This window comes from Aedes aegypti, chromosome 3 (genome assembly GCF_002204515.2).
Source record: "Aedes aegypti strain LVP_AGWG chromosome 3, AaegL5.0 Primary Assembly, whole genome shotgun sequence".
In the NCBI taxonomy this organism is placed as follows: Eukaryota; Metazoa; Arthropoda; class Insecta; order Diptera; family Culicidae; genus Aedes; species Aedes aegypti.
In genome coordinates, this window is record NC_035109.1 from 276,129,767 (window position 1) to 276,144,858 (window position 15,092).

General features: G+C 36.5%; 1 protein-coding gene across 6 annotated transcripts in view; it reads left to right on the forward strand.

Moving 5' to 3' along the window:
- LOC5571932 (hexokinase type 2) overlaps window positions 1–15,092 on the forward strand; it is a 97,258-nt gene that overhangs the window by 54,302 nt on the left and 27,864 nt on the right. The window contains exon 1 of one of the 6 annotated variants that reach the window (XM_001659981.2): window positions 2,355–3,024. The exons of 4 other annotated variants lie outside the window; for them this stretch is intronic. In XM_001659981.2, coding sequence (XP_001660031.1) covers window positions 2,995–3,024 — 30 coding nt within the window. In that variant the 5' untranslated portion in view covers window positions 2,355–2,994. Of the gene's footprint in view, window positions 1–2,354; window positions 3,025–15,092 lie in introns of those variants that run through there. One more of the 6 variants, XM_021851193.1, reaches the window with a different exon arrangement.

Consider the following 15,092-nt stretch of genomic DNA (forward strand, 5'->3'; position numbering starts at 1 on the left):
TTACATTCATATCTTGGATATTAGAGAAGAAAGTAATGTTTAAATTAATACTAATAAAAGTAAACAATATGCACTCTTCAAGGCACTGTACAACGCATGAGCTTGAAGAAACATTGGTTTTTCTTTGCCGAAATTTCCGGTTTTCAAGCGTGACATTTAAACATAACTCTAGTCTTACTCATTTAAAGATTAGTCGAACAATCCTCTCATGACCCTAAAAAAAACTTAATTCATAGAGCACTAATGCTCGATTAAGTGTCATAGGTGCCTTACTCATAAGTGCTTCAAACTAATCACCAGCACCACTATCGACCAGAACGCTAAGGTTATCAGTTGCCGAGTAGTTCGCGGGCGAAGTCTAAGCGCGATTCCTCGAAACGATCAATTTGAAAGTAAACAAGTTTCCTTGGCGATGATGGTACAATAGTAGTAAGTAACACATGTGGTCGTTCACATTTATCCATATGATTTACTATCTTCAAACGGACACAAAGGCAGACAACCAAAATGAAAGATGAGCGAACATCAACAATCAAGCTGGGTGTTGTGGTTACGAGTATTGAAAAACAGCTCTATTTTTGAATCACTACTCGAGTAGGACTTTGGATTCTAGTCGTTGTTTTCCTGCTGAAAGGTTTGATTTCCTGAACCCGCTCGAGATAATGCTGGGAAGAAAGAATTTAAATAACTGAACTTAATAAATGAGATTGCTGATAATTGAGGAAATGAAAAATTATCTTTAAAATAATGTATTATGATGGATAGAATCACAGGAAATATGAATATGGACGTGGAGAGGATCAACTGTATTCAAAAAACAGTTGTTGTTTTCATACGGAAACCCGACACATTCTCTGAAACGTCAAACAATAGTTACACAAAAACAGTTCAACGATCATCAAGTTACATACGTCATTAAAGAAAATAGCCAAGCCTCCCGGCATAAGTGTAGCCAGGTTTTCCATCTTGGGGGAAACGAACTCGAATGAATTATTCAGCAATTTCTCACAAAATGACAATTTTTGATTTTTTTTATGTGATTATTATACACTTTCGCATCACACAACAATGCGAAAGACGTTAACCTTTCTCATTTCAATACCTTTCTGATTCGAATTCCAGGCAGCTTCAAATTCCAGAACAAAAGCAAAACAAAATGCTCGTGAACATCGGAATGCTGATCTACTCACGAGTAAACGAATCTAAAGTGATTCGTGAACGTGTTCGGAGTTGTTCAGAGTAAATTGTGTTGTTTTGGCAAAACAAGCTATTTCTCATCCGAGATTTATGGTTTTCAAAAGTTTTTAACCACTAATTGGTAGTTTGCTGTCGATTTAATGGATATACAATTAATTTGTCTGTCAAAACCATAATAAATGACACCTTGTTTAGTTACTCGCGAGTAAAAGTTCGCGATTTATTGCTATTTCTTTTGGTATGTTCTCCCAAGCAGGAGGGTGCTAACCTACTCAAATCAAGCCTGTTCGCAAGTCTGTCATTTGCCTTGGTTTACATTCGTGAGGTGCTTCGTGATGCGAACATTTCCACCACTGTCCCAACTGCTTTAGACGTCTTTCTAATGACTTGGTGAGTTCAATTGATGATTTAGTATTTCTAATTATCATTTTCATGAGCTGTCCGGAATGAGAATCAAAGTGTCCGTAATATGGGGCAAAAGTGATGTCCAGAATAAGAATCATGAAAAGGCCATTGCTGTTTATTTAAAATTATTCAAGTTTTGGAATCAAAATCTTTACCTACCACTTGAAAGATAAATGTTTACCAGAATGATTTATTTCATATGCTTTTTGTTGAGTTATATACGTCATTGAGGCCTTGAGTGTCGTTATTCTGCAGGTAGAATCAGTTTTCAATTATCAACAATTGTCAGTTTTCAGTTAATTAACGATCACTTGATTAACAATCATACCCATTATAGAGTATATTTTATTCATACTCATCGACAAGCTAGTTTTCTTCCTACCCTCACTGCGGCGAGTAACTGTTCAATTTGTTTCAATTCAAATGGAATCTGCCCATGTTGGCATGAAATTCACAAGTGAATTGTAATTCGATTAGGTTTTTCTAATAAATCTAAATAATTCTTAGCTACGTCCCAACTTTTCGGAGCGTTCATATGCATTGATCGCCGCTCCGGTTGAGAATGTTTTAGTCTAAATACTATAGTGGAAACTCTCCGGCGCTACTTGCCGGGTGCATCTCTCACACAGTCCATCCGATCGTACCCGAACTATCGAGTAGGTTGTCGTTCTTTCCCTCGGTCCCTTGCAACACATGCACCCGATTCGACCTGCGCTCGAAAAACCTATAAGTACGCTTCCGATCTTTCATCGGGCATCATTCAACGTGTAAAATCAGTCGCAGAGAGCAGATAATAGTATTCAAGACCAATCCAATCGGGAGAAAGAGTGAGAGTGATAGTGACAGTGAGGAGTGGAAGCGAATCAAATGTGACATCGCACTCTACATATGTGCATGTACGTAACAAATACAAATTGGATCGCTGTGACAAATATTGGACACGCGGAGTCGTCGCGGTTTGCGATTTTCCTTGATAGAGGCGGAAAAGGAGACAACCCAGCCAAGTGGAATCTAAATATTCTGAACCGCACTCGATGTCGAACTTTCGGGTGGTTAAGTAGAGAAAGGCTTCTCGTGGCGGTCAGTGCTGTGTGGGACTTTGGGAGCAGTGTCCAAGAAGCAACGTCCGTTGCTATTAGTTAACGGAAAGTGCATTTCCAGAACGAGCCTTATGGTGACAGGACAGTTCTGCATTCGCAAACTGATCACGTCGTGCATGCGGAAACCCAGAACCTGAAAATTGGTGAAGACTGTTCAGTGCGAGAGCTTTCGAGTACTATATTCCAAGTATTGCGCATTTCAAACTAAAAGAGTTTACAGCCTCCAAAGTGATAGTGCTAGAGGTTCCAGTTGATCGATCAACGCTGACTAACATATTCCAAACCATCAACCATGGGAATCATCAAAGATAACACTAGCAAGGTAAGGGAAGGTGCTGATTTATTGCAGAAAAAGCCGACTGCTCGTCTGATAGGGAAATTTCGTCAAGTCATTTGATAATGATGATAAAACTTTATTGACAATCAATTGACGCGACATCAGTCCCGTTCGATAATGACTGACGTCGAAAAGGTACATCAAGTCAATCGGTTCGCAATATACCTACATAACACAAAAGTGGAAATTTATTTTCCCGCGAGAAGAAATTTTCTGTTGCTATGACCTTCAGTCCTCCTTGGCTTGTACCGCCCCGGGCTATTACGGTAAGAAGCGAAGAAAAGCGATCGGAACTCTGTGTTTGCCAACAGAGAAATGCGCAAGAAGCTCGTCGTGGCGAAGCCAGACAGTCATCTAAGACGGCGAGGGAAAATGTTAGCGATCTGAAGAGCGTAAAGATTCTAGATTAATAAAGTAAAAAGAACGGAACAACCTTTGCAAATTGGAGCTTCTCTCGACAAAAACAGTTACCACAAACTGGTAGAGCTGATTTAACTCTACCTGTTCATGGTGAAAGTTTACGAGAATTTGTCAAAATGAGTAGGTGGTAAACGGCATAAGCTGCGATTTGCAAATGTTGTTCCGCTCTTTTCACAACTTAGTCTAGGTATTAGATTAATATTTACGTGAGATCCTCTGACGCGTGTAGATCGCTTGCAGTATGAGTTTTAAGATCTTGAGTGTTGTTTAAAAGGTGGGCGCGTAGCAGAGACAAACCCAAGTTGTTTTTCTGTAAAGGTTGCGGTCACATTGGGCAATCTCACACTGAAACGGTCGATGCGAGATTAAAAACTGTGCCTAATTAGGCCTATGGTTTAGCATCCTCCACCAGAGCAGAGTTGGGAAGAATTGTTTTGATCAGCTTCACTATCGCCAACGCAGATGAATGAGTGACCACCGGTCGGTAATTAAGATTACATGTGACCGGATGAGTAACAATAATCGTAACGACCACATTCAATGATAGCTTTCTTGAACCCATTAGGCATCAGCTATTGGAATAGGAATAAACAGTAATCCCTTAGGTAGAGTATACACTTTATCTACGGGAAACCACATCTGTCCAATAATGAACTGCTTTTACATAAAAGTCTCTTTAGCATATGGCCGACTATTTCACTAAACAAAGAGCTACCATGCGGCTCCATTATTTTGTACTTTGCGGACCATTATGGAGAACGCACTATTATTGATGCCATATTATACTGCGATCGAAGCGCGTGCTTAGTGTGAACTTAAGGTCTTATTTTTCTTCTTCTTTCTGGCGTTACGTCTGAATGGGGCAGAGCCTGCTACTCAGCTTTGTGTTCTTATGAGCACTTCTATAGATATAGAAACTGAGAGCTTTCTTTGCAAATTAATCATTTTTTGAATGTGTACATCGTTTGACAGATACGAAAAGATCCTTGGCCGATGGGCTTCGAACTAAAGATCCTCAGCTTGGTCTTGCGCGTTTACCGCTACGGCTAAATGAGCTGTCTAAAATGGTAGAAAAACGTTAGATTTCATCCAGTATTTCGAAACTTTGTGAAAACCTCCAATATTTCAACTGAATTGAACCGTATTTCAGATCAACCGTATGTCGCAAATGTAAACAGAACGTGCTTTTCTCAGGGAGCTTTGAATTTCGTCAAGGACTATTGCAGTCATGGATTAGATTAGCTTCGATTTGAAACTATACTACAAAATTCAATTTTTATAAGATGCACTTTGTATGAGTTGCAATGGAAATACGAACTTCGGTATTTGTTAGAAGAATATTTTCAAGACCTTAAGTATCAAGGTGTTACTAATTAGGTTGCTATGGATTTTCGGCTTTCAGTCTATACAGATCAAAAACGGATTTTCGTTCTACATCTGATGTTTCGGTCCCATATATTTTCGAAGGATAGATGACAATCACGCCGTTTACTCCTTTCAAGCCTATGTCTCAAACATAATTGCACGTCGGATCATAAATGTTTCAAGTTCACTTCTTCTACGCTCGTTTCCGAATCTGCCGGCTGAATTTGGTGTACCTCCTACGATATTTCACTAACGTGTAATTAATTAGTAACAGTCGAAGAAAAAATAACAAACATTTAACGATTTCCTTCTCGAAATGAAAGCTACAAGTTCGTTGATACCAAGAGCCGGGCAAGTGGTGACAATGTGTCTAATAATTTCGACTCATAGAGGTTTTTTCTTTATTGTATTACATCTCAACAGGGACAGGAACATTTCTCAGCTTAGTGTTCTTCATTGGCGTAGCTATGATTTTTTTCTGGAGCGGGCCTAGGGGATGCTAGCAAATTCTTATTTTACAGAAGTAATGCCGGCCACAATAATCATGATTTTCACAAATTTTGTGGTTTTATTTGTTTGTGATTCAGTCGCTGCACATCAGTTACATTGGTAAATTTCAATTTTTACTAATCATGTCTAGTATTAGTAGTTCTTATTGAACAGAAAGCTTCTTTAGGCTTTCTGATTTTACCAGAAATTGTTTCGAAGAATCTCTATCAAATTTCTTCGAAAAATCTTTTGAAGAATTTCGCCAGAGAATGCTTTAGAAATTCTGTTTACATTCCTCCAGGAAGGTCCTCTACGTACCACGTACCACTATGTTCCAATTCTTAGTTTAAAATATCATCCATCCATGATCAGATGATGTGTTTAAGATTTCACTGCGGAACACGTTTTTGTCTCCAGCATCAAAATACCTCTATTTACTTAATTAAGGGTTGCTAAATCCATTGCCGTTTACAGAATTATCATAGCACGTCTAGTTTTTGAGATATTAGGTGTTGAAAATGCAAAAATTGACTATTTCAGCCAACTTGCATGCAAGTTTTCCAGCTTGTAAGGAAAATTATTTGCTTAATTTGCCACAGAATTCAATATTTATGTGTATAACAATACTTATCATCAAAGTTCATAATACTTTTCATGCGGAAAAGTTATTTTTTGATGGTTTAGAGAAGTATTGTATTTTGCCATATAAGAGTAACGAAGAATTTCGTATGGAGACTGCAAGCATGTTGAAAAAATCGGTTTAATCTAAATTTAATCGTGAAATTTCAACCAAAATATTTCTAAAACGAAAGTTTAAGTCCTCTTTTACATGCTTGGTGGATAAGATCACAAAAAAGTTTGATAAAATATACTTCAAATTTGAGGTAAACATCAATAAAACCAATGTTTTATACAACTTTGGCGACCTGTAGCTAAAAATTGTGACGTGCTGGAAAATTTCTGAAAACGGCATCAGATTCAGCAACCCCAAATCTACTAGAGACACATAATTTGATTCTTGAGACACGCGAAAAAGTCATTTTTGTTGCGCTGTGTTTTCTGGAATTAGAAAAAGTACAAGATATTCTAGGAGTCTCACTGAAATTGCCTTCAAGATCACCAAGCAAAGATTAATTCCACAAATTGTTCAGAGAGTTCACCACCAATTTTTCCAACTTTGCCTTTGAGTTTCTTCCTTAAGTTTCTCTTAAATTCCTTTAACATATCTTTAAGATAATCTCTCGGAAATTCTTCAAAAATTGTTTGAAAAATCCACAGCCAAATTATCTAGGATTTTCTGCAAAAACATGATTCTTTCAGATAACTCTAAGGAATCCTCGATGTTACTCCCGGCATTCTTTCAAAATTATCTCAAAAATAATATGTTATAATTAGTTCAAAAATACAAAAGAAAATTTTGAAGAACATCATTCCTTCAAAGATTTTGGCCGAATACGTGCAACTGTGCTATAAAATCTCTTCTGAGAAAATACTCAACAAATTCCCAAGCAACTTGTTCAGGGATTTCTTTAGAGAATTGTGTTATTGTTTCCCTTGGGATGTCGTCCTACGATTCTTCCGAATAATTAACCAGAGATTCAAAGTATTTTCCGGGCATCCGTTTTTCTTCAACCAGCCCTAACGATTCTTCTGGGGATTTAAAAAAATCAACGGATTTGCAATTTATTCTTGAACTTAAAAAAAAAATATCGAGAAGTTTTATCAGGTATCTTTTAGGTTCTATAAATTACTCCATGAATCCATCCGAATGTTAATACCGGAATTCTTGCAAAAATAGCATCTAGAAATCTATCACTCTCCAGATTTTGATTCGAAAGCTACTCCAGGAAAACCTCAATATATTTTTACTTTTTTTACTTCAAACCTCAATACTATTTATAACTTTTTTTTTACAAATTACTCTATGAATCACTTCATATACAATTTATATCAGATTCCTAAACTAACTTCAATAGAAATCGGAAAATGTACTGAATCCGTGACGGAAACTTCAAGAATACCTCGTGGAATTTCTGAAACTTTTTGACGGAATTTCTGACGATATACATCACAGAAAAGTTTAAGTAATTTCTATGGAACTCATTACAAAAATTCTTGTTCTTTTTCTTGCTATTTTATAAATGACAGTTGATAGGCGTTGAAACGGAAGGAATTTTTACTGGAGATATTTGTATCTAACATTTCATGATACTATAGCGAACAGATTGATGTTGAAACCATTTTTTTCCTACTTGCAGGAATTTCAAACAAACTTTTTTGGACGGACATGTTTTAATTATTTTGGTTGAACTGTGGAAGTTTTACGCTAAAGTATTGGCGGTTTTCTATGAACAATGCCAAAGATGGATTCTGACAATAATTGATAAAACTATTTGTAAAGAAATATTTTAGAGAAGATCCTTACAAATTTCTCTATGAATGTGTCATTAAATCCCTTCCCCTTTTCGGTTATTTTGCTAAATGATTCTCCGCACTTTCGTATATAATTCTATGATATTTCGGGGAATTGACGCAGTACTTAGTATTTAATCAACTTCGCGAAAGAATTTGAAATAATTTTTGGGAAACTTTTTGAAGGAGTTCACAGAAGAATTTCCAGTAGAACTTTCAGTCAAATATCACAGTATAAGATATGACAGAATCACATTTTTTTTGGAGGAACTACAAGTAAAATTTTTGAACTTTTGAAAGGTTGATGTTCTTAATTGAATCTTATTTGAATATATGGATAAAAATCAGACATATAAGGAATGGTTTTCCTTCAAGACGAGTTCACATTAAATGTATGAACAAATCTGACAATATAATTTGACTAATTTTCAAAATATTCTTAGCAAAAGTTCTGAAGGCACCCTTCAATATTATTTCAGGATAAGAGTCATGTAATTTTTCATCAGTTAGGCAGATTTTTTTGTTTTATATACATATTATTATCCAAAATTCCGGGGAAGGGGGGTTGATTGCTAGATGGTTCTAGGGGGAGGGGGTGGAGCTTCAAAAATCAATGGAAATACTTGGAGGAATTTTGGAAAAATTTGGGATCATTTTTTTGGGAAATTACTGCAGACTTCAGCTTAAAACTACTGAGGGATTTCTTGCGGCATATTGTAGAAGTTTTTTGAAGCATTGTACTTGGGAAATCGCTGGAAGAGGAATCACTAGGACAATGGATGGAGGAATCTCTGGAGGCAAGGTTTGCTCTTAAACACCGTAATTCCGGGTGAAATCAATCTTTTTTTTATGATTTTTTGTCTGTTTTCCAATGCCAATCAACTGATTGAGGAAAACTAGGACGATGATGAAACTCATGCCTGAAAATTTCTAACAAATGTAATTTTAGTACTAAAAATCATCTCTAAAATAAAAAAATATCGGGGGTTCCATTTCGGGGTGAAATTGATCACTTGTCAATGCAATTATTGTTAGTTTTAAAACAATTTGAATAAGTAATTAAATTCAAAGAACACTGCGTTAAACGCCTAAATTGATGATAATGCTAGTTGTATAGCATTAGTGATGTAGTTGTTTGTTGTAATGCTCTTATAATATTTGCATTTGCACATTTGTAATAATTTGTTAAAAAGTTGATCACAGTTTTCGAATCTCAATTGAGTTTTTACTGTCCATAAACTCATAATTGCCAAAAGTGAATAGGAAATCCAGCAAACATGGGACTATGTTGTGCGATTATGGACAGTTCAGTTCGTCTCCCTTTGCTAACATTGAACTTGAATTGAACGCTCTGGCCAAAGTGCAATGCACAGTGTAATTTTTCGAGCGGCGCTATAGAAACCTTCAGCAGTAGTATGTCGCACATGACTTAATTGCACCGACGTCGGTGTCGCCAAAAATAATCTAATTAGTAACTGCAATCACCCGCTGCTAACACGCTGCCACTGGTGGTGGTTTTTCTTCTCGTCCACCAACTATTTAGGGTAGGTGCAGCAGTTTTAGTCACCCATAGAATAATTATTTTTTTATAAATCAATCATAAAACTTTTGAATGTTGTCAATATGTTAAACGAAAGCTTTCAATCCATGTTTAGCCCGAAAATTATAAGAGCTGATCAAAAACCTTGTTTTTGTATTTGAGATTACGAATACTGGATCACCTGTTTTCAATTTCTGTTCTTGAATTCAATACCTACATTGATTAAGGAAGATCTAAAATGTTAGGTTCCTAAGGATAACGATATTGTTGCATTATTTTGAAATGATATAATGAACACTAATCGATTTATGCACTTCGGGATCGTAAAACGGTACATAATCCGGGATGGCGAATACCGGTGCATCCACCCTACGTCCGAATCGAAGGGGTTTGTGATTGCCAAAAAAAATGGTCGCGAGTCAACGCCAAACAAACAAGCAAGCAGAACGCCAACCGCTCGAGGCACGTGATTGCAAACACGCCTTCCTTCCGTTTTTTTTCGCTTTTTTACTTTTCAAATTTGGTTGTGCGGTTGATCAGACGACTATAATCGACGAAGGCCACATCGCCGGTAGCCGAAGGCCAAAAGTTGAATGGCTTGCGGCAGCATTTCAGAGAATCGAAAATAATCAAGTTTGCGGTGGGGAGTATCGACTTGGTTCCGGTAGTGATCGAGTTTGTCAACTTTATCTTTAAGCTAATTTCTGATAGCATCTGAAGTAGGAGCCTTTCTAAGCCAAGTGTTAAGCAAAGCCTTTCTGAAGGTGTCTTGTTTCGATTCCCGGTTCGTCAATTGAACACTAAGCTGAGAAGCAATGAAAGTCTGAAGTACATGGCACATGTCGTTACCCAATCACGAATGATTCGTACAAAACCGGATGAAGATGATCAATCGATTTTATTTTTCCATTCGCATCAATGAAGCATAACTTATTTTAGGAAAGCATAGCCATGGAATGGTAACTGTCCTTTCCTCAGATAACAAATGAAGCCCTGCAAAACTACAACTGATTACTGTATTGTAGTTAGATGGCTTTATGGGTGTTGCTTTCGGACTGATGCGATTTCAGAGCATACGCAATTGGTGCGACAGAATTAATGCCAAACGGAGGTTGTATCTATTTAAATCGTGAGATTTATTATTTGATTCTGTTAATACAGTAATGCCCCATGCTGCATTTAGGGTTGACAAAATCGAGAAAGAGCTAAAATCGGGACTACAAATTTCGACAGGTTTCAAGTTTCATTTTAACTTAAGGACTTAGTTTTATGATTTTGTTAATATAAACATTGTGTTTTCCTTCCATTCTCTATGTAACGTAACCCCAGGAAACATTGATCAGTTTCTTGGATAATCATTAAAAATTTCAAAATTTTGGTCTTTAGATGATTGTATAGACGTGGCCAAGGTCATGATTTACTTTTTGCACCCAATATTGCCAGTATAGACGTGCTTACTCTGATTAAAGTAAATATCAATTACAGGCTGACAAAATCGGGAAAAAAAGGATGCTAAAATCGGGGGTAGACAGAATCGGGGGCTGACAAAATCGGGTCATTACTGTATCTTATTTCTTTTAAAGAAATGTGCCTTTCATAAGAATCATACTAGGTTGTTTAATGGGTTTATGGACAAAAGTTATGAAGCAAAAAATTTCGAAAGATAAGTCATAAGATCGAAAATTATTTGCTTTCCACCCTTTTTAAACACTGAGTTTCGAATTTGTGTACCTGGTTTTTCCTCTTCGAACTTTTCTTCTTTCGAGGCAGCGTGTTTCGACGTTTTGTTATAAGTTTACTTGAACGGATTGCTTGGGTATTGATTCGAGTACGACTTATTATTCGACAGATCTTCTGGATTCTAATCCTATAACAAGAGCTATATAATAGCTTGAGTCAGATATTCGAATCGAAAGATGACACAAAATATTTGAAGGCCATTTTTTTAAGTTATAGAATGTGGCTTTCAGTAACGTATTCATAATTAAGTTTAGAAACTTTAAAAAGATCTTTTCGAAATAATATTATAATATTTTGCATTTCAAATTTGTATAAAAGTACAATTTGTATTCGTTAAAACTAATGTTCTGTAATATTTTCTACTTTCTGCAAAAAAAAAGTTTGATCATAAATGCATTTTGCGTCAAATAATATTAGAAGGAACATTACGGATTTAAATGAAACTTGTTGAATGTATAGACACAGACAAACAGACGTCACACTCTCATCATTGTCCATCGACTTTTTAACGGTAGATTCAAATATATGGTAGGTGGTCAATAGACTCACCGCAGCGCTCGCGTCGTTTTTGTTTGTGTTTGACGTTAAGAGGAAAATAACCATCATCGTTATACAAACTTTCAAAACCATTTTTTTTGCTCAAAATTAAAGCAATGTTTGTGAAAATCTCTCATTGCATTGCACTGACTATCTATAATGTGATGATAGATTGATTTATTTGCTTTAAATGTGAGCGAAAAAACTGGTTTTTTATTTTTGATGATTTCTGTTGATTGAATGATGGATTCTTGAGTCTTAACACACTAACGCCATCTGTTGGCCCATCGGCCAAATACACCAATTTAGCATTAGGCGTACATGTTCTCTCGACTATGATTGTGACGCGATTTGTTCTAAGTGTTGCGTCTTTTTATCTGTGGTATAGAACTTAATTAATCAATCCACATCACATACTGATAGACAAGGTGCTCCGTAAGACCGTTATTATGAAAAAAAAAATGCCCATCAAAACTGAGTTAAGGGCTTGACCCCTGAGGTCATTCTGCATCTCTGGGTCAATTGAAAAAAAAATCAATAGCAGGAATATCGATAAATCTTGATTTAAAGTTTTTTGACTGAAAATTTCAATATAGCCCATATTTAAATTACGCAATAACACCAAAAACTATCTGTCGGGGATCCGTGATAGAGTAAGCACAGGGGTAAGGTTGGCAAAAGTTCGAATAAATAAAAAATGGCAAAATTACATTATTTCCGGAAAAAAGTTAACCCTTGACAGGACGACTTTGTTGCACTCTTTTGCTCATATTTTTTGACTCAATAGACCAATTCTCCAAACTTTTAACAGCTTAAAAAATGCATCCGAATGCATCAACAAAGAATTGGATACCGGTGGCCAATCCGGATTCTAGGCCGGAAATGAGTGTACACATCCAATCTTGGTAAAATTTGAATATATTTTGAACATTTTTATGTGGACGTTTATAAATATGGTATGTGTCAAGTCTTCCTTAGCTTCCTTCTGCATGATAAGCAACGATTACTTTACAAAACCTACCAACAAGCCTCATCCAACATAGGGGGGTCTGTAGCCTTGAGGTTACGCTTTCGCTTCATAAGCGGAAGGTCATAGGTTCGATTCCCAGCCCCTCCACAAAACCGTGCTTTGGGGAGCACATCCATCCTCCGTCAGTATCAGATGGTGACTGAGACAAACTGACCCTCTTCGCAGGCAGCTAGCCTCACTAATAGCAGAGCTCTCTCCTACCTGCTCGGTGTGAGAGTAAAAGAGTAGTAGAGAGTGAAACTAGATGTAAATATAGATAAGTTGAAAATAGATCTGTATCGATAAAGAAGCTACAGATCAAGTGAGTCCGGCACAGTAGTGGCCACGAGCACGGAGCGCCTATAAAAAAAAGCCTCATCCAACATTTCCGTCAGAAACTCGTCTTGGTTTTTGGATAAATTTCATCAAAATAATACATCAGCAAGAATGTTCAGTCAAACAAACGACAAATGTTTTTGTATGATATTTAACTGGATTTTTCCAGAAAGTTCGCAAAACCTCCATTCCTACTTTGACAGGTATCTAGATCATAATGCTTGTAAAGCCTGTTCATTTAAGAAAGTGGACATGTGTTTTTTACAGAAAACTGTTTATTTTCGAACAAATTCATGAGTTCACCTAAAATACATCGAAATCAACGTAATTTCGACCAAATTCACATAAATTTGAACATTTATTGAGCATTCCTGGAGAGTTCTCTTACTTTTCTCTTGATACCTCCCATAAAGTTCTGTACAACTTTTTCCGTAACTTTTCGTTGTGCTGCTGTCCACATTTTCTTGAAAAAATCGATGGATGCCGTTTGATTACTACCCAATATGTTTCAATATGGCGTATTTCTGGACAATTTGATGGATTCGGTCATTTTTATACACATTCGACTTTTTCCTTCTTGAGCATCTCCAAAGTAGCTGAAGCATAGTGAGCCGATGATAGGTCTGGCAAAAACAATGGAGGCATGGTATGCTTTCGGTAGATGGGCAGAAGCCGTTTTTAAATGCATTCAGTTCTGTAATTTTCGCCGTTGTTTGAACCCGTCGTGAAATATGTAGTATTTTCATACCGCCGGAGCAAATTGCTTGCCATACCAAATCATTTTTCCCAAAAAAAAATTGTTCGGATATATCGTACGTCGTCAGGAATATCTGTTTCCACCACAGTGTTGGAAAAAATCAATTTGGACACTTCTCGATTTTAGCCAAATCTCGGAACGATAGTTTTTCTAAACATCATTTGTGCAGAAAAAAAATGCGTGTCGCCATGTCAATCCGACCCATCGCTTTGAATTTATAATTGTTTTGATGTCAACTTTTGTCTGCTGTAAAAATAAACACTTGAGTACACACTGGAATAAAAAAAACTATTTGTTTTTATGGAATTTTTGCACCAAAATGTTAATATTTAGGTGTCCTCTTTCTTAAATGAACAGTCCTTATTTTAATTAACAAAAATCTGAAAAACAGTATGTTGTTTGAGTTTATAAAGGTAATTCTGACATTCTTTTTTTCATGAGATCACATATATAGTGACTTAAGCGACAACTTTTTTGTATGTGATTTCATTTACTTGTTCCTGCATGTTTACTTGTTTTTTAGTGTTATGGTCAAAAAAGGAACCAAATCACTAAAAAAATACTCGCTACCAACCCTGAGAAGAACATCGAAGATTATCGAAGAGATTCATAAAATAAGGGATTTTTGATAAATTACAGAAGATGCACGAGAACTGTTGAGGAGACTTGAGATTTTTAGCAAAAAAAAACTCTCTGTTCAAGCTACAAAGTGATGCCAAGTAGATATCGAAGAAGTTGCACCTAGATTACAATTCAGTCTAAAGGATATACTTTGAACGTAATTCAATAGTGCTAATGAAGTCAAAGTGAAATTACTAGTTTCAAGCAGATTGATTGAAATACGTCACAACAGTAACAAATTGCCAGTGGCGTGTTAATCACTTAAATGGGCGAGGCGAGATTGCAAAACCGATACCAGCCCCATTGATAAAAGAAGGAACGGGCACACTTTGCCCGTTTATCGAAATGCGCGTCAAAACATCAGCAGCGCAATCAGTCGAAGCACGTTTGGGTTGTTGGGCGTCGACGGGTGCCAACCTGTCAAAACAACGCCCGACGCCAATAATCGGGACGATTCGTCCGTCCGACAGCCCGCCCAAACAAATAAACGTGCTTATCAGTCGCTGCCATCGAAATCATCTAGAAAATATGTGCTAATATGCAACTAATCAGCCCAGCCTTGAATACTACGTCTTGACCTTCCGTATGGCTGGGGCACGACCTGCATCATCTGTCTGAACTGGAAGTACCGTAATCCGAGGATAAATTGATTATTTTTTCCAAAACTTTCTGTTAAATTATCCACTAGATTCCAGATAATGTCAAACTTTATTTTTATTTTTATTATTGTGATTTTTTACACAGAATGGCTAGTTCTTCACTAATATTGTCAAACTAATTTAGACAAAATCAGTACTTCACCTTTCTATGATTTTTGATAAAACAAC